The 21843-nt window shown below is 49.3% G+C and overlaps 2 protein-coding genes across 3 annotated transcripts in view; both read right to left on the minus strand.

The window, feature by feature from the left end:
* Positions 1-1628: 1628 nt before the first annotated feature.
* On the minus strand, positions 1629-14090 carry CPN1 (carboxypeptidase N subunit 1). 2 transcript variants are annotated; one of them, XM_068139600.1, is made up of 10 exons: positions 14004-14076; positions 13137-13644; positions 10117-10313; positions 9315-9470; positions 8446-8628; positions 6827-6938; positions 5969-6108; positions 5597-5696; positions 3756-3874; positions 1629-1896 (listed from the first exon to the last, which is right to left on the minus strand). In XM_068139600.1, exons 2-10 carry the CDS (start codon positions 13357-13359, stop codon positions 1765-1767), a joined length of 1362 nt encoding a protein of 453 aa, XP_067995701.1. In that variant the 5' UTR covers positions 13360-13644; positions 14004-14076; the 3' UTR covers positions 1629-1764. The 2 variants fall into 2 exon arrangements, with proteins under 2 accessions (XP_067995701.1, XP_067995702.1); XM_068139601.1 differs by lacking the exon at positions 5597-5696 and having other exon boundaries at positions 1810-1896; positions 14004-14090.
* Positions 14091-16280: 2190 nt separating this feature from the next.
* The window catches only part of ENTPD1 (ectonucleoside triphosphate diphosphohydrolase 1), a 57076-nt gene continuing 51513 nt past the window's right edge, over positions 16281-21843 (minus strand). Inside the window, exon 11 of the mRNA XM_068139602.1 lies at positions 16281-21843. Coding sequence (XP_067995703.1) covers positions 21637-21843 — 207 coding nt within the window. The 3' untranslated portion in view covers positions 16281-21636.

Below are 21843 nucleotides of genomic sequence, written 5' to 3' on the forward strand. Positions count from 1 at the left end.
GAGAATCTGAATTCACCTTTGTTTGTAAGTGTGGAACTGGATGGTGGCTCCAGCTCACACTGGCCTCTGCAGCCCAAAATCCACTCACAGTCATAGAATCATAGAATTGCCAGGGTTGGAAGGGACCTCAAGGATCATCTAGTTCCAATTCCACTGCCATGGGCAGGGACACGTCACACTAAATCAGGTTGCTTAGTCATGGTTAAGTGCACTACCATTCCTGGCATTTTTTTACAATAGCCTGTATAAATACCCTGTGAGGGACAGTTTGCTCTGCCTGTCATGCTCAGGCATGACACAGAGAGCAAGCTTCTGTTTGCAGGCAGAGCAACAAGAGTGTTCATGCACTTCTAGGACAGAAAATGCCACTGGCATCTTGTAGCAGATACAGAGGACAAAGTGATAGTGAGGGAAGAAGTGCAGAATATTGCCTACGTGGTAGGGTGCTAGAGGTTGCTCACATGAGATTAAAAGATGTTTGCAAAGGTGAAGCAAAGGGATGTCTGGGGGACATGTTTTGGACAGGCTTGAGACATGGAGAGAGAGAGTGCAGTGGAGGGCTGTGAGAGGGTGGGATAAATAGGCAAGCAAAAAGCAGTCACTGGGGCACATCCCTCTGGAGCTATTTATTTTCTATGAGAAATGCTAGAAAGGTTTTCCCTGCTTAAGGTATTTTTGCCCTGGAAATAACCAGCTTTGTTTCTACTCTTGTTTCCACTTCAGACTTGCCCACATAACCTAAATAGCATTTTAAGGCCCAGCCAGTAGCAGTCCACCTTACTGAACTGTGGATTATGGCTTTCCTAAACACAATTACAATTCACATGGCTTGTACTGTACCTACACAGTACACTGCTGGCACCAAGCATCCACACTTCCTCACTGCACATTGACAGGATCAAGTCTCAGGGTATTTGTCTCAAAGGAACCTCAAATCACACTCCTACTCATTTCTAGATGTCAGACCTCACCTAGTTGCTCCTGTGCTCAGACTAATAGTTTGTGCTGGCTAAAGCAGACCCATCAGTGAGCCATCTGGTTTGGGTCTGAAGACATAAGGAGATGGGATAATCCTTGGCTTTTGTAGGTGTGTATCATTTCAGCCTGTCTGACTACAAAGAATCCAAACCAGCTACCAGCAAGTCCCATCTGTGCATCAAGATAAAGGTGACATCATCCAGGAGATGACCTTGGACTACCACCTCTCATTGTCACATTCCCATTTGTGGTGTTGCCAACCAGTCATCATTGTGCCGTATGTGAGACAAACTCTGTTCCCAGCTGGTCGTGGCACTGACTGGTTTAAAACTGACCTTCCCTTAACTTCGGGGTCTACAGGCAGTAAACATCCTTACCTGAAGAAGAAGCATGGCACTCGCATCCAGAGGACTAGGTGCCAGGATTCACATACCAAATTTGTGACTGCAGCAGTCTAAGACCAGGTTCTGGTATGCACTAGTGTCTGAGCATCTCACATGAGCTGTAGCAACACAGTCCGCAAGTAAAGGGAGCAAAGTTCTCTGAGATGGAGCAAGTGCAGAGGAAAAGATCAGCAGCTACAGGCACTGCCCAGAGAACTGCAGCCCAGGCATATTTTGTTGTGAATGACCTCACAATTTGCTCAGGGATTAAATACTTCCTTGTTTAATAACCTAGTAATTTGGGCTAGTTTCATGCTGGATTGTTGGAAAGTTCACTGGCTGGAGTCATCAGCCAAGACTCGTATAAACAGCTTCCCCCAGCTCTCAGCCAAGTGAGCTGTCTTCATCTTTGGGTCCCCCGACGTGTTGCTCTTGGCACTACCTTCTTTTGAAGGGCTTTGTTGTTCGCACGTGTGCCTGAGGCTTTACGCTCTAAGGGCTTCTTCACCACATTTTGTTTGAGCTGGAAATGCACCTGGATAAAGAACATAAATAACCATGTAACACTGTGTGTTCTCTGCTGGTGCAAGGGTCTGCAGGACCTGCCTCTGCCACTAGCCTTTGAAGCTAACTCTTGGGCCGAGACAAGCAATAAGGGGCCTCAGCCAGTGTTGCAATACAATGAGAACTCAGTTCTCAAATCAGCTGGAAACCTCCCCCCCCCCACCCCGCCCTCTGGAAAATGTTGTACCAACAATCAGCTACACTTCTTATGCAGAGTAGCTCCTATGGCAATACAACACCCTAGGATGGTTTGGAAGCTGGGCTTCCAAAGACAAGGGTTTAAGCTATGCTCTTTCTTCACCTTTTCTCACCAAAAAGTGGAGAAATGGTATTGCTTTGCATCTCTGTGAATATTTAATAGACAGGATGCTTTAGGACAGACAGTCCTTTTTCAATGGCATTGTGTCAGTGGCATCCTACTTCATCAGTCTTTCAGCAATCCATGCTTTCAGTAGATCCAGGGGAAAAAAATATCCAGGATAGAAACCTCCATCCACTACAGCCATGTAAGCGGGACAGGAGTGAGAAGGGGACGAGGAGTGTGCAGGATACTGTATCAGATAACCAGGGAATAGGAAGGGCATACAGAAAGGTGAAACTAGAATGGGACTGTGTGGGCTTCCTAGGAAGGGATGGGTTAAGTGGTGGGGATTGGAAATGTTGCAGTGGCACAAGGAAATGCAGGCAGAATGGCTGCAGTGAGAGATCCACAAGACCCAGACCATCAGGGAACAAATCAGTCTTCTACAGTAACATTGTAAAAGGAAAATCTATCTTAAAAAGGAAAGCCAAAGAGCTGGGTGTTTAACCTAACAAAACAAAGGCTAGGACTGGGCTTGACAGCTCTCTATAAATACATCAGGGAATAAATACCAGGGAAGAGGAGCAGTTATTTAAAGCACAACATTGGCATAAGAACAAATAAGAATAAACTGACCATAAATAAATTTAGGATGAAAATTAGAAGGTTTCTAATCCTGAGAAAAGGCAAGCTCTGGAAGAACTTCAGAGGCTGGGTAGGGTGGGATGAAAAGATGTAGGGTGGGAGGACCACTGAAGTATATTTATGTCAGAGCTTGACCAGAGTACATGTAGTGAAGCAAATGACATGCCAGGATGGTGCAGCCAGGGGGATCTTGCTGGTCAGAGGAGACTGCATCTGCAGTCCCACCGTGTTCACAAGGCAACAGCAGGGGCAGGAATCACTGCCACTGTTGTTACAACCAATTTCTATCTGTCCAGTGTGCCCTCAGAAAGGAGCTGTAGGGGCCATACTGGAGTCAAGAGCACCTCATCTTCCAAAGGTGCTTGGCTGCTCTTGGGTGCTCTCAGCAGAAAGAAAGGCAGACTTTGGCCTCTTACTATGAGTTTGATAGCATGTTTGGTCCCAGGCAGTGTGCAGATGACATCAGAGCACTGAAACCCACAGAGCCAGGGAGATAATGAAACCTCAGAGAACAGATGCTGTCTCCACATCATCATGTCCTGGAGAGCGGGGAGGAGGGAGGGAGAGCTAAAGAGCAGCAACCCAAGCCAGCCAGGGGCTTTATAGCCAAGAGGCAGAGAAAGGTCACAGGAGCTGGCATGGCAGCCAGTGCAGCTGTGAGCCGTCAGTAAGGAATCAAGAGGCACATGGCATCGCCTTCACCCTGTTCCCTTCTGTGAGCTGCAGGGAGTCCTGCGTCTGCCAAAGCAGACAGCCTGTAGCCACTGGCAATGCTCACATCTCATCTCTCTTTTTGCTGCTTGCTAGACATCCCCTGCTACATTTCTTTCTGCCTGGGGTGAAGACATTTTGAGACACCCTCATGACTGTGCAGCCTGACTCACCAATGAAGCTGCAGCTGGCCCCACTGTTGTTGTCACTGTCTGAGGCTGGTACCCTTCTGCAGAAGCTGTGACAGTGTAAGTGCCAGGCAGCAGCAGCCGGAAATAATCCCCCATATCACCTGGAACACAAGGGGGAAACAGAAGATAATCAGGATGCACAGGAAGCACAGAACAGAAGATATTCCAGTATGTCTTGCTGCATGTAATTCCTTAAGGATGTGTAGCCTCCAAAACCCAGGCAATTTCTGGCCTTCCTTCCAAATCTGTTGGCTGCCTCAAGGCTGGATCCACAATGGTACCCCTGCATTGGCTGTGCCAGTGCCTGGACGGTGCAGATCTGAGGCGCTTGCCAGTCAGATGTCAGCAGACCTGAGGGAAAACACAGCTCCAATCTGCTCCTTATGCGTAACACAATCTAATTCCTGTCATACAGAAGTTTGCCATGTTTGGATTATCAGCAGGGTTTTAATTGCTTCTCAGCTCAGCTGCTCCCTCATTCTCTCCCAGGAGCATTCTGATGAACTGTGTACTGCTGTGGCCAGGGATAAAAGACAGCAAACAGGGAGGCACCACACATGGTTTATTTTTGACAGTTTCAGTATATATGGAACTGGATGGTTATTGTAAATGTGAGTCATCATTACAGGCAGTCTGTCTTACTTTGGCTTAGGTGGGACTAATTAGTACAAGTGAGACACATTAGCCAGGAGGCTTCCAAGGGAAAATAGGGAGGGTGGCTGGCAGGTCAAAGGGAATAATTTTCTCCCTCTGTTCAGTCCTAGTGAGGCTGCATTTAGATACCATGCCCAGTTTTGGTGCCCTCAGGTCAAATGGGAGAACCCAAGCTCCTGTCTGACAGGGAGAGCTCAGTTCCCACAAGGAGAGCTTGGGGAGCCAGGTGGGCTCAGCCTAGCTGGGTGGAGGGGGGGATCTGCTTACAGCTGGCAGCTACTTGAAGGGCAGCTGCAAAGGTGATGAAGCCAAATTCCTCTCAGCAGTTCCAGGCAATACAGCTTGGGAGCTTTGGGGTGGATCAGGGAGCATAGCTTCAATGTGAAGGTGGTGCAGCCCTGGCACAGCAGACAGGCTGTCAAAGCTCCACCCTTGAGGGTCAGCAAGAATCACATGGAGGGAACGATGGCTGGTCAAAGTCAAGGTTGCAGGCAATCCTGCTCCAAGCAGAAGGCTGGACAGGAGACCCCTTTCAGCCAGCTCCTCTGCAGTTCTATGATCTCTTGCACACTCCCCTTTCTTATGCAGAGTGTTACTGAGTTGCAGACCTACGGCTAGAAGCTTTGATGGCTTCAGTCTGATCTCTGAAGAGCTGAAATATTGGGTTTTTTTCTGCAGCTGGTCTGTAATGCCTGGTTCATTTGTTGAAGGGTACTTATGCAAAGAGGTTAAAATCAGCCAGCAAAGGAGAAATCACCACAGCTTGGATAAACTAAAGTGTCACTTTATCCTCAGTCTAAATTTGTCTGGCTTGAAGCTATCAGGCATTTCAGCTGTGTAGACACTTGAATGCTTGAGTAGATAATTCCCTCAATTTTCTCTTTTGTTATACACAAACATATTTTATCCTCTCAGATAAAATAGGAGGAGACTTTCTGAGCTCCTTTACAATACATATAAAATTACATTGCAATTCTCACCTCTTTCTTTCCTGAGCTCCCTCTGGTTCAGACTGCACAAGCACATTTCTCACAACTAGTGCTTTTGGAAGGCAAACCACGCTGGCCATGCATATCGTAGCCTGCCTGCTAACCTCCTCCCACATACCCAGATAGTGTCTGAGAGGCTGTATCCAAATTGGACAGCAAGCAAAGAGACTGAAAACCTACCAGAGGTGATGTCATGGCTGATTCCCTGGACAGAAATCACTGCTCCTGCAATGCCATTGTTGTTCTCATCTGACACCATCCCTTTGATGCCCTGGTGAACCTGAGGGGGGGGATACAGACTGGTGGGTCAAAGACCTTCCTTTGTTCAAGAGGGTACTGCCAAGCACTAGAGGAAGGCAGAACTCTGGGGACAGCTCCATCTTGCCCTTCACTTTTGTCTCTCCTGGTTCTTCCCTTCAGAACCAGTCTAGGACATAACAGCCTCCCCAAAGACCACCAACTAGAGCACTGAGTGAGCTTCGTGACCACCTCCCTGCCACCCCTAGTGCCTACTGGTTCCCTACCATCAGTGTCTCAGGAGTGCCCCCTTACCTCTTCAATGAAAGCAACAAGGGCCTCTCGGTTGGCCATCCACTGCCTCTCCAGGTCCTCCTCAGGCGGAAACTTATTGCAGCTGAGCTCCAAGGTGATTTCAAAGCAGTTGGTGTAGAGGTAATTGAAGTCCTGCATACCTGGAAGAGAAGAAAGGCCTGTGGCCAAGGGAGTGCAAGGCCCCTTCCCCTCCCCAGGCATGTCGCAGGCATCCTGGCTCCTGTCTATCTTCTACCAGAACTGTTTTGCTCTCCTCTTCACTCTGCAGGTGCAGCCTTCTCCCTCCAAACCAGCACAACTAGATCCTTTTTCCCCCATGCAGACCCCTTGTGGCTGCCTGACTTTTCTTCAGCTGGATCATTTACCACCTTGCCTTCAGAAGCTCATGCAGGTTGGGTACCAGCAGGGGCTATGTATCTCTTTCCAGTTCATCTTCAATCTTTTTTCTACCCTAATTTGCTGACTTTCAGTTTCCTGATTGTGTCCTAATTTTATGTCAGACTTTTCAGAAGCCATCAGCAACGAGGAATCACGGAATCACAGCTTTGGGTCTTGATGGAGTAACGCTGTAACATTTTTAGACACACTAACAGATTAATGCTTCCTTAGTTGGGCAGCAGACAGCAGGTCTGTGCAGACTTTGGCTATTTCTGTGTCTCTCTTCCAAGCCACTTCCTGTCTTCCCAATCCATTTCCCTGTCTAAGATGGAGATGCCAGGATGGTGTCTAGTAATGTGCACAGTACTGTTGCCACAGCCCTTCCCTATCCCATTCTATTCTGAGGTTTCTCATCTATTGCTTCACCTTTCTTCAGCTTGACACCTTGCTGCAGCTGGTGCTCATCTGCCCAGCTCTTACCTTTGCTGAGTGAGTACCAGGATGCCCCATTTGTGATGCCATCAGCAAAGTAGTCCCCACAGTTCCAGCCACGGTGCATCCAGCTGTGGGCGTATGAGTAGGTCTTGGCCAGCTAGAAGAGAGCAGCTGGTGGTCACCACTCTAGCACTGCATGGCTGGGGCCCCTGCCCAGCCTTGGGCATCCTCCCTCCCACATGCAGTTCACTGGGGACTGTTGGAGGGAAGTCAAAGAGGAGACAGCTCCTGTGTTTTACTGCCATGAAGTGCAACATGAGGTGGCCAGGATCTCTACGAAAGGAACACAGATGAAGGGGAAGGCAGCAGAGCAGAAATCTGGCAGGCTGGAGGTTTGATGATGGCACAAGCAACTTCTGCCCTTCTCCCCTGAGAAAAGAGGCAGTACAGGGCACTTGGGATACACAGGGGCACCCAGTCCCATCGGTGCTTCCCCCCCCACAGGATATGGCACTAACAGGGGGAGAAGATATGCAAGGAAAACTAAGTGGATTCAGTCTTGTTGCAAATACCATGTGTATCAGGGGAATTTGGATTAGATGCAAATGCCATATATAGCAAAGGAATTTGTGTTAGGAAAGAGTTTGGGTGACTTCTAGCAGCGTATTGTCCTTATTAAGTTTACTGCTTATTTTTAGATATGAAGGCAGGGCTAAAATTGGGCCACTGCATTCAAGACCCATCCTTTGCTTAAGACACAGTTTAAGAGAGACTGGTGTTTGCCCTACCTAATGCAAACTCTATAGCCTTGTATTATGCTTCGGATGCTGATACAATTCCATTCTGTCAGGAGGAAAACAGTTACTTTGCTACATGTCTGACTTCCGAGGCTACGTGGGTATCATTAGCCTATGTCCCAGACTGCAGCCTCTCTATATCTGGGTAGGAGTTCAGCCCTGATCCTAACAGGTCCTGGCAAACCCCTGCACAGCCTCTGCTTCCAGAGAAGGCTGAACTCCAGCTCAGACTTATTTTTCTCATTAACTGTTCTAACACAACTTGCTTTTTCTTGTGCTGGGTATTTCCTAATGGAAGCAGTGACTGAGGCACTGTTTTCTGGAACATTTTAACAATGGCTTCAGTTAGCACTACTGGGATCAGCAGGACAGACTGATGCATTCCCACATGTCTGCATAAGCTCCTGGTATGCTTTTTTGGGTATTTCTTATTTTTCACCATCAGCAAGTTCCTGCTGGGCACTCACCTTCCTTATCCTGCTCTCAGTACATCCCCAGACAGACCTTGCCAGCTCACCAGGGAAAAAACAACCATATACATGCCATGACGATGCAGCAAAGCTGGGGACAAGCTCCAGCTCTGGAAGAGCTGGGGTTATGGGGACCCCAAACATGGCATGGACAAGAAAGGGGCTTCTGAGGGTTGAGACTGGTCTGTCCATGTGATACTGGCTCATGGAGGGACTCCTCTGACCTGGCTTATGGGCTGGCAGCGGGCAGAAATGCTGAGGTCTGCTAGTGGTTATGTCCAACATGTTCCTTTGCTCAACAGCTTCATGAGGCAGTGACCAGACTCCCAGCCAGTTCTCACATGGAGCACCCTGCCAGGTCTGTGGGGATGCCCTGGCCCACTGAGGCTGTGCTCACCTTCTGAAACAACTTGTCATCAGGGGTAGGTGTGTTGACTGTGCGCCGGTGGCTCCGGAACCGCTGGTCCTGAGACTTGTCATAGGGGTAGTTTGCCACCACCGCCCCACCATGCAGATTGGCTGAGAGGACAAAGTTGTAGTTGCTGATCCACTGGATCACAGCCAGTGTCTCTGGTTCCACCTGTGAAAAGAGGCATGGGGACAGGGAGAAGAGCTCAGCCATCTCTGGGCCAGCAGCTGCTCCACAGCAGGCTGTGGTGTGGTCACACCAGACCTTGCCCTGTGCCATGACTGCTTGAGCCCTTGTGGCCTCCTCCATTCTCCACTGTCTGCCCTATTATGCAGAGCAGGCTCCTTGCATGCATACCCTGCTACAGCTTTCCCAGCACAGCCCACAAACCCAAGACATAGGCACTAGCGAGCACATGCCACATCTTCTGCCTTATACATTGCAGCCTTCTCCCCAGACTGTCTACGGTACCAGCCTCTCCTTCTGGCAGAGGTGCAAGCTGTGATACAGGATCAGATTAGCTACTTTCCTGCATGCAAAAGGCAGAGAGAAGGATATAAACACTGTGCAAGCCAAAGGACAGTATACTCCCTCGTGTGCTGAGCCAATCTAAGAATAGTTTCATAGTTTCATAGTTTCATTCAGGGTTGGAAGGGACCACAAGGATCATCTAGTTCCAACCCCCCTGCCATGGGCAGGGACACCCCACACTAGATCAGGCTGGCCAGAGCCTCATCCAGCCTGCTCTTAAACACCTCCAGGGACGGGGCCTCGACCACCTCCCTGGACAACACATTCCAGGGTTTCACCGCTCTCATGGTGAATGCTGCAGCCCTCACAGCAACCCAGACTGATACCTGGCTTTTCCAATTGTCAGGCAGTGGAATGTGGTGATTTGGTCCACTGATTTCCCCATTGTAGTACATGAACGTGTTAAGGTCAGGGAAGTTGCGGTTCAAGTCCACTCCATTGGCGTTGTTCCTTCCTGTCAAGTAACCATTGCTGTCTGGGCCCTGCAGGGCAAAAGTACATCATGGGTGAGTACAGGGTGGGTGCCTCGGGCCGGGTGGCAGGGACTGGCCATGGCAACAAAGCTTTGGTGCCCTTGAATCACAACATGCATGTTATTGCTGGCAGGAAAATAAAGAGTATTGGCTCTGGCAGGGAAAGTTAGTAACAGTATCTTCATCGTCCAGGGTGACAGCAAGGCACAAACCAAATAAACAATTTGCCTCGACTGATAGTGTTGTGAATAAAATATCTCCCTGAGGTCTAGTGGTAAAAAGGAATGGATGAGGTTTTGCAGGAGACTAAAGTGCTTCCCCTCAACCCTCTTCCTCTCTGCCTGCTCATGATAGTGGCATTCAGCTGCCACTTCCCCAGCTTGGGGCAGGGGATTTTTGGTGATGCTACTGTGACAAATAACTTCTGGGGAGGATCAGACAGGTGTAGGAAACCTCCATCACTTGCCAGGTCCACCTGTGGCAGGACACACTGCTGGAGCTCTTGCTCCAATAGGTGACAATCAGTGATGCTCAGGGAGGGGGACAAATTTGGAAGGGAGGAAGGATGGCCCTTCCCTGTAGCTGTGGTGAATGGGATCCCACAGGTCCTCTTTCTGCCCCTACCAGGCTGGAGGAAGCGATTGCTGCCTGGTACCTGCTTGGCAGCCACTTCGTACCCGTCGGGGTTCATGGAGGGCATGATGTGGATGCGGGTGCTGTGGATGAGGCTGGTGATCCGCTCGTTGCCCCGGCGGTACTCCTCACAAAGGAACTCGGAGAGCTGCAGCAGCAGCTCACGGCCCAGCACCTCATTCCCATGCATGTTCCCAACATATTTGAACTCTGGCTCCACTGGAAAGACCAAGAGAGTAACACCATCAGCCAGGACTGGGAGAAGAGGGAAGAGCCTATTCCTAATGCAGGCAACCCAGGCAAGCCCAAGGGACCCCCAATAAATGGTGTGAAATGGCCTTTTCCTTTGGAAAATGCAAACCTTAGCAAGGGAGAGTGTCACAATTCCCAAATGGGCTTCCCTCCATTTTGCAATAACACCCCTGGGAATAACTCAGGCTTTCCACTGAGTTGCTGCTTGCCTTTGAAGAATACAATAGGATGTATCTACAGATGGTTTATTCTTGGGCTAGAATGAGGCAGCCCAGAGAGCCTCCCAGCTCAGCAATGAGTGGCAGTAGAAGGTCAGGCCATTTCACCCACCTCTACCCATTGTGGTTTGCTCTCAGTACCTCTCACCAACATGGCACATTTCTGGCTCTGCATGCTTTAAGAAGCTTTAGATTACTCTTCAGGATAAAATCAATCCCTGGCTTCAAGCAAGCCATGCTCTTTCACTGGAAGGGCACGCTTGCTTCCAGCTGCTGCTGTCAGCTCCTGACTCCCTCCCTTGTACCTGCCTCCAAGGAAAAGATTAAGGGATTCCTCACCCTCAAGGGACAGGGACAAGAGCCTAGAGAAACCCTAGGCAGCTGAATATGGATCAAACTGTCCCTCAGGCAGCTCTGGTATGAGCAAAAAGGTCTCTCGCCATTAACTGTTCTAAAATGAGGTCTCAAAATACAGACAGGCTGACAGTGCCTGGAGCAGGACTCACTGCTTTGCTGCAGGAGAGGCAGCACATGTGAGAGTCAGGTTATGCTTTCCCAGAGGGTCTTTTAAAACAGTTACTTGTGGGAAAATAAAATGTCCTACTGCAGGCTGGAGTCAGCACTGGTGGGATAAAAGACAACAGAGGAATTCAGTTAAAAAAGGGAGCCTGACTTTCACACAGAAGGGTCAGGCAAAAATAGGGTGTTGTTACAAATGTCAGCTTGTCAGAACTTGAGACTCCTACATCACCCTGAGTTTTCCGGCCACCAGCAGTGATCAGACTCTGCAGCAGCATGCAGTTCTGCTTAGGGTAAAAGGCACCGCAGCCGCATGTAGGGCATCTGCTGCTTCTGAAATCCCCTGTGCCTGGAAGAAGATACCACACCCAGGCATGCTGAAGACAGATTCATAAAAAAGTTCCAACTTTGGCTAAAGATTTTGGTTTTTCACATCTTTTCATTGCTGTGTGTCAGCATAGGACACCACAGGTGGGCAAAATGTTTTGACCTGGTTAGATTTCAGGGACATCAGAACTGATTTAATTAGGTAATCCAGCTATAAAAATGTCTTGAGGATATGTGCAACCTTTATTTAAAAAAAGAAAGTCTCAGCAGGGATTCTCCTTCTCTGCTTTGTTTGAGACTTTGGCAGGGCTTGTCAGCCTTTTTCAGTACACAGATCCCTAAACACTGTCCATGTGGACACACAAACCCTAATTACTGTAATCTAGGTTGCTTTTTGGAGTTACTTACTGTGGTCTTTAAGAGAATCCACAGTTTCCCAATTTCCTCATGATACAACCTGAAAATGCCAACCCAAGCTACAAGCAGTGCCACAGGTCCATACTGCATGCCAGGACAGGAGAGATCTTTGACACCTTCTTAAGGCCCTTCCAGCTGCTCTTTCATGGTTCTGCTAATCTAAAATACGGTGGTGCATTGCCAGGGCCCTTGCTTTGAATCAATCCCTGATATGCTGTGGAGATGTCCAAAGTGTCCTTCAGGGCAGTTTCCCTGTACTGAAAACCCAGGCTGGTGTGGAGGTGGTCAGAGTAGGAAGCTTCCCAACCTGCCTCCCATCACCCCTGAAAGTGAAATTCTTGGTCTGCGGGATGGGAGGAGCATTCCCCCAGTTCAGTGTGTCCTTGGGAAAGCTGATGCCAGACGTGGGATGCTGTGGGGTTTAGAGGGGCTGCTCTACTAAGGGGGACACAGGTACAAGGTCCTGCTCACCCCTTCAGTGCTGCCATCAGTTTTCCACACGATGAGGCTGTCTGGACTTGTCAGTCCCTGCACTTAACCACACCAGACAGGATTTGAAAAGGCAAAAGATTCAGAAAAAAATTGGCAGAGCCTTGCCCACATCTGTGGCCCAGGGGCACACAGCAGGGTAGCAAGGCAGCTCTCTGTGCATATCCCCAGCCTGGAGAGCCAACTGATCTCCTCAGTCCCCCAGGGGTGCCTGGTCTGGCTCTGCAGCTTCCATGCCACACAGGCAGCAGTTCAAGGGGGCCATAGCTACCAAGGCTCCATTGAGCCACGTGGCAGCAGGTAGAGATCCCTCAGACAGGCCAGCCACAGGGGCTGCAGGGCTGCAGAAGCTCAGCATCCACTCTGCCGGGGTCCCTCTGCTTGCTGATCCCTTGGCTTTTGGGTCTAAGAACAGCAAAAGCCAAACCCTTCCCTCCCAACACTATGCAGCAGCAAAGGGTAGAGGTGGATGCTGCCTCTCCCTTCCAGGGTGGCAGGGCAGATGGGGTGCTGGGATAGACTCATCTGGGTTCTCGCGTTAGCTTGTGCTGAAAAATTATATCTCCGTCCAAAGTACGCCTGGGCCACGCCACAGCTCACGCAAGCACGCGTGTTGCTTTTGCATGCGTGTCTCAGGGCTGACTGCGGGGTCTTTGCCAGAGCGGGCATGGACTGACACCCTGCCATCGCCAGGAGGCCTGCCTGGAAAGAGAGATACCCCCGTCCCGTGCTTCAGCAGTGCCGCATGGCAGGGACCGTGGCAACTAACCCCCGCCCGCCCCCCCCCCCCCCCCCCCCCCCCCGCCCCCCCCCTACTCACGGGGCTCATGGATGCCCGGGTAGTCGCTGAACTCCAGCACGTAGAGGTGTCGGCCCTCGACGCTGCGGCCGATGCTGTAGATGCGAGTGATGTAGGGGCACTGGCTCTGCACGCGGAATAGGTCCTGCACCATCTCCTCGTAGCGATGGTGGAGGAAGCTGAGGGCAGCTGCCACCTCGAGCAGGAGCAGGGCTCCCACGAGGGACCGCAGCCACCGAGCCATCCTCCCGCGGCGATGGGCGCCCAGAACGGCTCCGAACCCCCGGCTCCCTCCCAGCCGGGAGCTTAAAGTGCAAACTCCAACCAGCGCTTTCCAGTTTCCGAGTGCCAGCCCCTTGCACCTGCGGGCGGGGGGCGGCGGGAGAGGGGTGCCCTGGGGCCCTGCAGAGCAGGAATGCTCCCCCCGCCCGCCAGCGAGCCCGCTCCCTGCCGTCGGAGGAGCTCCCGCCTGCTTACAGCTCACTTATTAACCGGACAGTAAACAGGTTCCCGCAGCCACTGTCTCTCCCTGCAGAAGAAGCGCAGGGCTGGAAAACTGGCTGCCGAGGGCGTCGGGGCTGCCAAGCGCACGGCAAGCGGCAGGGCGGGGGAGAGGAGACAAGAGGGGGGCAGCCGGCCGCGGCCATGCCTGCCGCCCAGCCCTTCCGTGGGGATGGCGCGCGGGCAGCCCCGGTACCCGAACGGCTCCCGCAGCCCTGTCCGGTCCCTGCGTGCCCCGCACGGGCAGGTCCCGCCGTTCCCCTGCGGGGCCCAGCAGCCAGCTCGGAGCCGCTCCCGCTTTCCTGGCCCATCTCCTGGGGAAGCAGAGGGAGACATTCCGCAGGCTCTGCGGGTTAGCCGGCCCCCATGTCCCGGCCCCTTGCTCACCTGGCAGTCCCACTGCTCCCGGGGTAAACCGAGACAGGGACGGTACCGCCTTCCCCACAGTCGAGTTAGGACGTTGCAGGGGTGCAAGAACAGGGCAACGTGAGGTCTGATGCAGTAGTCTCCTGAGGAGGTACCAGCAAGGAGAGCCCTGCTCAGAGGTCTGCTGTGCACTGGGAGCGGGCATGATAATGAGCTGCAAAAGACACTGGATAACTGGCAGCAGAAGTAGAGCTCAGTAGCCTAAAGGCAGACGAAAATGCCCTCCTGCCTGTTAAGAGTTGCACACTGTGTGTGGATTTGGGGGAAGCTGGTTTGTCTGTACTTTGCCATGTGCACCCTTGCCCCAGCAGGCAGCAGTGGTCTCAGGGTCTCTGCTCTGCCCGTGGACAGGCAGAGATGTGGGAGGTAGCCTTACTCTGTGGGGCTAGAACTCCAGCAGCTTAGCAGCTCCAACAGAGACCTTTATTAGGACATCTCTGACACAGAGCCCAAACAGCTGAAAGATTTACTATCGCTGCTGCACATGCCAGGAGAAAGGCTCCCTTTGGTAACATGAGAGTGCCATGCTGCTCTGCTCAGGCCACGTTAGAAAAGAGCTCCTCCTGCCATCAGCAACGGGCTTCTCAGGGTACTCAGTAGCATGCTAAAAATCCATGCTGCGTTGCTCTCACAAGGGTTGTTCTAGCTGCCTCTTTCCCCTTTACTGGTGCTGCTCAGCACCACTGCTTTCCTACCTGTCCTCTGCATCTGCTTGGGTCACTGACTAGCATTCTGCCTTAGCTTTCCAGGAAGAGCTGTGGTAAAACGAGGGAGCCCCTGTTTATAGCTTCTAATGTAAACAGTTCAGGCTGGTGGGCAAAACACACAGCTTGCCTGCTCCTGGCTTAGCTTATTTAGACTTTCCCAGTTCCAACTTTCTTCTACCCTAGGCCCACCGTAGAGGTCCTTTCTCTCCTTGCCCCTGCGCCTTCTCGGTCTTCTGCCTAATATGCACAGCAACCTCCTCTCAATTATGGCTCCTTTCCAACAGAAAAAAAAAAAAAATCCTGGTTTTGAACAAATATCTTTTGAAAACATGTCCAGAATAATAATTTTTAAAAAGTTATACATACGTAAAGATGGCAGTAATTATATTAATACCTTCTCCCATTTAAGCTCCACCTCACCACATCCCTGCTTGTCAGTCAGTCTCAGAAGAGCACACATTCAGGAGCAGGAATGGCACTGCACCCATCTTCAATTCAGGTAACAAGAAACAGTACTGGAAGTGCCAACTTCTTCCAGAATTTGTAGGAAACAAAAAAAAAACAAAAATAACTGAGACTGTGGCATGGATATGGTAGGACAGCTCTTGCCTCTACAGCATGCCACATATTTAGTGTTGCTGGTGGCCCACACAACAATGGGAAATGCCCTCATGTCCTTTGTATCACTACTCCCAGATCTGACAAGTTCCCATGGAGCTGCTTTCTCCCTAACTTTCAGCAATCGAGGCAGTGTGAAAGAGGTGGGCAGGTTTGCAGCACCAGCCAGTGTTACTTGGCAGCCAGGGTGCAGTAGGCAGGGCTATAGTAAAATAGCACACACACCATATTTGGTCTGTCTCCCTGCACCCCTTTCCCTTCCTAGGCTGTTTTCAGAAGCATGGGACAGCATTGTAGGAGTTATAGCTGCAGCTGGACACATGAGAATTGCTCTCACTTTCCTATGGAGACAAGCAATACTGATGTGAAAAAAAAAAGAGAGAGGAAAAAAAAAGCCAGGCTGTTAGCTCCTAAAAAGGAGCCAGGAGCAAAACGTAGGGTGGGCAGAGAATGCAACTCACGCACTAGTAAGTCTGGAGAATTAGTCAGCATTATCTGTAGCATGGGGATGAAGGCAGCTTGTTATCAGGCAGCAGGTTTAAACCAAACAAAAGCAAATAATTTTGCAAACAAAGCACAAATTAAATTACCTCATCAAAGCTAAAAGTTAAATGAGTGCAAAAGAGGATAGGATGAATTCATAGAGAACTGGGGGAATCACAGCTGTTAATTATGCAGATCCAGAATCAGCCACTTGATTTCCTATGCCCTTGATCGCTAGAAAAGAAAGACCATGCCTTTTCCTTAGATGTCCACTTAAATCCTTGCCCACCACTCATCTGGAAACAAGCACCAATATGCTGCCTGTCTGATCTGACCTCGCATGGTTCTTACTACATTCTAGGAAAACAACACACTAATGGAACTTTAAGCCAGTAAGAAGTGGATACATGTTTAAAAACACTGTTGAAAGCAGAAACAAACAATATATGACATCAGCTTTCAGAAACAGTGCAGGAAGTAAAGACTTAATTTGGAAAATGCAGCTAATACAACTGGGAAGGATCAGGCACTCCACCTCCCCTAGCTATTCAAAGATGAAGAGACCTCGAGGCAGTGGGAGAAAGAATGCAAGCAGCACCATGCTGTGACAAGGTGATGAGAGAGAAACACAAATGTGAGTCCCGTGCCCCCTGTTGCTGCATGTCTGAGGGTCACAGGTAGCAAGGAGGCAATTCCTCTGGAGCTGGCTATGGCAGGACTCCATCTGGTGTGTTGTAATTCTGGCTGTGTTATTACCAAGGGAAGACTGGAAAAATTGAGGAAAGCTCAAGCTAAGAGACATAAGAATGAGGAAAATGGGGAAAGTGTTTGCTGAAAGAAAAATGATGGACTGTGGCAAGCATGTTTGTCTTGATGGAGCTACAGCAGTGGCTGCATAAACACGGGGTCTTGTGAATGAGGGGCACAAATCCCCTGGCCTTCACCTATTTTGAGGGCATTGCAGTGCCAGTATATGCCAGTGGTGCTTCCTGGAGGGGGAAGAGGGAAAACAAGGACAGAGGACTGCAGCCATCTGGCATGTGGTGAGGGAGAACAAGCTGCGTTGGTGAGGTCAGGGTGAAGCTATAGCAAGTAAAGATGTAGCTTGGGCACTAGCAGCTTTCCCAGGAGGGAGGCCATCCCTGTGAGGTGCCCAAAGCCTGGGAAGGACCACAGTACCTTTCCTTGCCAGGAGGGGATGCTTCCTATCCACTGGGAACTTCACATCCAACACAGAATAACAGCAGGGAACTGGCAAGAGAGGAAATCCTAGCTTGGGACTTTTCCGTGTTTAGTGCCAGAAGCTCCATTCCACTGTTGGCAAGTTCTCATCATACAGAAAACAGCATAGAACTTTTCTGGCATCGGTTTGGAAGTCTTTATTGTGATAAAGATACAGAGATTTGTGCAACAGAACAAAGATCCATTTCATCAGGGCTGAGCCACAAAAAGAAAGTGCATTGTCCTGGTGGCAAGGGACTGCTGTCCTCTGCATGTCCCCTCTCAGACCCTTCTAACAGGCTGATAGGCCCTGTGACACAGCCAGCAGCCCCACAAAGCCTGCATGTCCTACCTGGCACACAGAGCATGGGAAAAATTGGGACAGATGAGGAAGGGGTATGTGTCTAGCTGAGAGCTGCTCATGGAGAAGCTGGGGAGCTCTGACCAGCACCAACACTGCAAATCAGCCTCTCACCACAGAGGTGGTGATGGTCCCACTTCTGAGAGCTTCCTTTCAAGTGATGGCTCCATCATGCTTTGCTATAGGGCCAGAGAAATTAGTTGTTGCCAATACAGAGGAGAGCTGGCTGTGTTGGGGAAAAGCACCAAAGGTGCTTAGAGCCTGTGGTGGGGACTGACTGTTTTCTGCAAAAGGTGAGTATGCTGCAGACATCTGCAGACATCCAGGGTTTCTCTACTGAGCCCCAAAGATCTCAGCCTCACTGATAGTTTTGCCTCAGACCTGGCCCTGGGGTGAACATGAGAGTGTGTGGAAGTCATCAGTTGCAGAGAGACCAGACTGTTTCTACACCCTACAAAGCTATCAAATCCTCCTGCAAGGAACCTTCCCCAAAGGGAACCACTCAACATTTGAACCTAAACCAGAGACAGTCCTCCCACTTTGCAGTGTGTCTCAGGGTTTCCTGTGGAAAGCTAGGAGACCCCAAGGCCTGGAGTTTCAGCAGCCCAGCAGAGCTGATCAGTGTATAAATATTTGCAAGACAAGGATGTGCGGTGTTAAAAGATGCTTTAAACCAGAGAGCAAAACCGTCCAGAAGCCAGTGGCTGGAAATTAAAGCCAGAAGCTATCACATTAGAAATAAGGCACATATAATTATTGGTGAGGCATTAACAAGAGAAGTGACACCATGTTTTTACTGGCATATTTGGAAGTTCTGCCCACTACTGTTAATGTTCTTCATGTAAGCATTGGGTGATTCTGGAACACACATTTGAGCTGAATACAGCTGGGTCAGATGCAACACAGTAGCAAAGAAACGAATGCTCATTAAATGCAAACTCCTTAACCAAGGATTTTGAGTAGCCTCCAAGGATAAAGTCCTGCAATAGCAGGAGAAAGGAGAAGGGGAAAAAAAAATCATATACTTTTCTGGGAAGGTTTGAGTACAGCCAATGATATGCAAGGGTCTTACTCTGTTTGGATTCCTTCAGTCAACCAGTTCCTAGAGCCTCAGCTAGCTCAAGTGATTTTTAAGTAGCACATCTAGTACCACCTTTGAAATTCGAGTTCTGGAGAGATTTGACTTACAGATGTGGTCATAAGGTTTAAAAATACCATAATGTATTTAGTACTTAGTTTAAAACCTTTAGGTTGCAATCAAGTTACATTTGCAGCTTTAAAAATAACAAAATCCAAAGCCAAAACCAAGAGAAGGAGGGCAGGAGAGAGTAAGTAAACATACCAGGTGGTCACTTGACTCCAGAATCAAGAGCTAACAATATTATTACTATGGAACTTGCAATAAAGATCCACAATATTCTAAGGCTCTTCTTCAGGTTTTGTATTTGACCTTTTCCTTTGGCATAAACCCTTGGCACTGGCCAGAAAAGTAGTCTAGCACATGCTTTCTCTCCACACCAGCTGCCACGTGAAGTTTCTGCATCAATTTCTGAAACATCCCAATGTATCTGCCAATTCCAGCATCACAGATACTACTAAACAGCTACCAGATCCGTAAGGAGATCTTGGGAGAGGAATTATGATTTTGCACGTTTTCACACTGTTCATGGGGAGGAAGGATGCACTAGGTTATGTTAGATGCTTCTCCAGGGCACCTGCTCTGCCATAAAGACTCCATGTGCAAAGAAGGTGACTGTGTTGAAGTGATGCTGACTGGGGAGCTGAAGCAGCTCTGATCATATGCTCCTCTCCTGTATCCCTTCCAGCCATGACCAAAACCTCCTCTGAATCTCTCATCTACCTACCTTTGATGAAAACAACAGATGGAAGACTCCATCTCTAGATGAATTTCAGTATCTCAATGTATTTGCAGATGGAAAAAAAAAATGGTCAGTGGTCAGATAGTGCGAGGGAGTGCCATTTGCAGGTTGATCTCCATCACTTGCTTGGGGGAATATTTTCTGAGTACTACATGTTTCAGTGGAGCCATGCAGAAGGCAAAGCAGCTCATGTTAAGAGACAATGTTGTACGGTGTGAGACAGCAGCTGTTCTGGAAAAAAAATAAAGGCTAAGTTGCAGTAGTCCAACTGGACAAAAGAGTCTCAAAAGCTTTTCAAATGTGAGCAGACCTGGTCCTGAGATGAACAAGGAACACAGAGTATAGATCAAACCCAGAGGGTATTACTTTTATGTACACTATTAATGACTCTACTGCCACTTGTTCCTGAAAACTTTGGTGTCCAAATTTCAGAAGGATGTAAAAATTTTCAAAGAAGTGGAGTCGAGAGCTACAAGTGAGGTCAGCATGGAGCTCTTTACAGATTAAAGATCTAGCTATTTGTTAGGATACAATGATGACTTGCAAGCACCAAAAGGGAAAAAGGGGTTTTGACAGCAGAGAGTTACTCAGCCTTTCTGAAACAGGCAGAACAAGATCCAACAGACACTGAAGCCAGCTGAATCAGAGCAAAAAACAGACATAGATTTTTGGAAGAACAATGACCTGCCCAAGAATCTTGCTACAAGACAGGATAGATTTTTCCCTTACCTTTAGGTCCTTCAATATGTTACAGATCCTACTTAAAAGCATGAAGTAGAAATAACTGGGGGATTATTTTCCAGCCTAAACTGTGTGGAGGTGTAGCCTGGGACAGCATAAAGACCCTGAGCTCTGTGTCTGTGCTTGCCTAAAGAAGGCTTTATTGGTGTTGCACATCCTGATCCCCTCCACAATTTTTACAGCTTTGCTTGGGGAAACAGGTGAAGGTGTTTGTTTGCATGCCTTTCTCTCTACAATATCTGCTTTCATTTGGCCTCCAGCAGTTACAGGTCATTAGGAGAAGAGATTTCTGAGATTTCATGGGAGGTAAACAGGCACCAGTGGTTTCCAAGTTTATTTATAAAAATGAATTTCTGACTTACCTTTCTTTTATTATGTCTTTTTTTTGACCAAGGAATGGAAAAATGGAAAATGGAAGGAAGTGATCAGTGGCATTGCCCCAGTTGTGTCCTAGAAGATGGACTGCAGTATGTGCACTCACAAGCCTCAGTGCTTATGGTCATGGGATAAAGCCTAAGCCATGAGGGAAGGCAAGGCAAATTTTCACTGATTTTGCTGGTGGAAAGAGTGGTTCAATCTGTGCATGCTGATGTTGGTTAACTGCTGCCAGCTGTCTGTTTGTAAAGGAACATGACCTAATAAACATTTTCCTTAGATCAGAGGCTACTCTATGGTCACCAGAGTGACACTAGATTACTTTAGTGGGTGTATATCTGTAGGTATGCTGATCACACCAGAGTCCCTGTAGGCATAAGTACTCTGTACTGGTCAAGGATCCTCACCCAGTATGAGCTGTTCCTACAAAAATCAGCAAAGCCTGTCTGGGAACTTGTGTCTTGATGTACCCTAGGGACTTGGGAATGGCTCAGTGTAACAGTGAGCCAGCTTTGGTCCAGCAACAACAATCAGGAAGACATGGGAAAGAGGCTTATTGCCACCTGCAGATGGAGCAGACAGCCACCAGAGCCCACCTAAGGGCTGACAGCCACCAGCACATTCAGTTTCTTCATCCTCATCCCTTCTTTTTCTGGAGTGGCATTTGGGAGCCTGCTTAGCCTTTGGAGGTCAGCCAGATGCAGGTGGCCATATCCAGGTGTAGGACTGCAAGGGCTCAGGGCACGGGGAGGCAAGTGCAGGTGTGCTGGTGCAGGAAGGGCTCTCAGGAATAGCTTCATCTAAGAAGGAGCAGGATCTCCCTGTGATTGTTCCCAAAAGCTCTGTGAGATGTGTGACCCTGAGATTACCCTTGCAGGAGCACTGGCTCCCAAAGATTGCTGCCACTTTTCATGCACATCTCTTGTGCACAAGGCAAAAAACCAATAAGCAGCAAAGTATCACTGAATGAAGGTATGACCCATTATTCAAACAGGTGACACCTGCTTGATTGTCCTTGGTAGAGAGAGGTGGCAATCCTGATGTCCCAATGTCTGTCAGTGCAAGTATGAGTCAGAAGAAATGAATGCCCTTGTTGTACACAGTCAGTAGCTTCAGTGAGAGGGGCTCTGCAGTACAGACTGCTCTGCTGGGGTCTCATAGCCTTAAGTGGGCAGACTGACACAGCCCCTCTCCTCCCAAGGCTCTTCCTAAACAATCCCCTTCTGCAGGCACTTGGGCTTGTGGAAGAGAAGCCAGGCGAACAGGAGCACAGACACCAGCACAAGGGAGCACAGCACCATCAGCCCCACATAGCTGCCGTGGGAAAGAGGGGGCCCAGCAGGCTCCTCTGCAGGGATCATGTTGGTCAGATTCAGCATGTAGCCCAGAGTCCAGCCTGCATCGCTGCCACCAAT

This window comes from Melanerpes formicivorus, unplaced genomic scaffold, assembly GCF_026170545.1.
Source record: "Melanerpes formicivorus ecotype bairdi unplaced genomic scaffold, bMelFor1.0.p_v2 SCAF_6, whole genome shotgun sequence".
Classification (NCBI taxonomy): domain Eukaryota; kingdom Metazoa; phylum Chordata; class Aves; order Piciformes; family Picidae; genus Melanerpes; species Melanerpes formicivorus.